Source organism: Equus przewalskii, chromosome 18 (genome assembly GCF_037783145.1).
Source record: "Equus przewalskii isolate Varuska chromosome 18, EquPr2, whole genome shotgun sequence".
In the NCBI taxonomy this organism is placed as follows: Eukaryota; Metazoa; Chordata; class Mammalia; order Perissodactyla; family Equidae; genus Equus; species Equus przewalskii.
Window position 1 is genome coordinate 58,364,441 of NC_091848.1, and position 1,462 is coordinate 58,365,902.

The 1,462-nt window shown below is 37.5% G+C and overlaps 1 protein-coding gene across 1 annotated transcript; it reads right to left on the reverse strand.

The window, feature by feature from the left end:
* Window positions 1-324: 324 nt before the first annotated feature.
* On the reverse strand, window positions 325-1,254 carry LOC103563390 (olfactory receptor 5H2-like). The gene has a single exon (XM_070582151.1). The coding sequence runs from the start codon at window positions 1,252-1,254 to the stop codon at window positions 325-327; it is 930 nt and encodes a 309-aa protein (XP_070438252.1).
* Window positions 1,255-1,462: the final 208 nt, after the last annotated feature.

Here is a 1,462-nt window from a genome sequence, read left to right on the forward strand (position 1 = left end):
TCAAGTCCTGTTCAGAAGACCTACAATATTTTAGTGCTTAATAATTTTATAAAGCTACATTGAAGAATATGCAAAGCATCTTTTTGTTTGTGTTTTGTTCCAATTATTCTAGTATGACATGAGCACTTGTTTAAAATTCTTTATATTTTTTAAAAATGAATACAGATATTTTAAGGAGTATATTACTGCTAATACCATAAGTCATTAAAACACTAGGGCAATTACAACTGCAAAAACTTTGCACACTAACCAAACAGAACCACATCTAATCTGCACAATTGTGTGACTGTTTTAATAAAAAGAGAACAGATATTGGTGTGAGATCTAAACATTTCTCTTTAACATTTTTGCTACTGAATCTATGACTTTCTTATTTCTCAGGCTATAGATAATTGGATTTAACAAAGGAATGATGACAGTGTAAAATAGAGAGTCCGCCATATCTTGGTCATCTGCTTGTGCAGATCCAGGGCGCACATACATGAAGAGGAGAGGGCCATAGTATAAAGAGACAGAGAAGAGATGTGCTCCACAGGTGGAGAAGGCTTTCCTGATGCCTTGTACAGACTTCCTTTTTAAGATTGTGAAGAGAACAAGTGTATACGACACAAGAACTGTCATGATGGTGAACACTTGTATTGACCCAGAGGAAATAAAAACCATCAGAACATTAATTGAAGGGTCAGTACAGGAAATCCTAAACAATGGCATAATGTCACAGTAAAAGTGATGTATTATGTTGTAATTACAGAAGGTTAATCTGAACAAAAAACCTACATGAATTAAAGAATGAAGAAGACCACCTAAAAAGGACAAAACTAATAGCTTATTGCATAGTCTATTGGTCATAATCACAGGATAAAGTAAAGGTTTGCAAATGGCCAAATAGCGATCATATGCCATTGCTGCCAAAAGAAAACATTCTGTGGTTGCACTGAATGCAAAGGAAAATAATTGTATCACACATTCAGAGATAGACATCACCTTACTCTTGGCAAAGAAGTTGACCAGAATCTTGGGGGTCACTGTGGATGATATCCAAGCATCCATGAAGGCTAAACTTCCAAGGAATAAGTACATGGGAGTGTGAAGGTGAGGGTCATTGCAGATGAGCACAATTAGTCCAAGGTTTCCCACAATGGTGATGAGATATATCACCAAGAACACCAGGAACAGGTGGATGTGCCACTCCTGTTGAAATGAAAGTCCTGCTAGAACAAACTTTGTCAGAAATGTTGCATTTTTAGTATCCATGTCATTACTGGGTGGCCCCTGAAAAGAAATGCAGTAAGTGTAAAAGAACATTCACTAAGACTGTATAAAATAATTGAGGGGCCAGCCCCAGTATCTTAATAGTTAAGTTCGGCATGCTCTGCTGTGGTAGTCCATGTTCGGTCCCTGGGCACGGACCTATACCACTAGTCTGTTCGTCACCATGCTGTGATGACAGCTCACAAACATA

Excerpts from the sequence above, each read along its gene's own strand:
- LOC103563390 (XM_070582151.1), bottom strand. The coding sequence starts at position 1,254 with ATGGATACTAAAAATGCAACATTTCTGACAAAGTTTGTTCTAGCAGGA.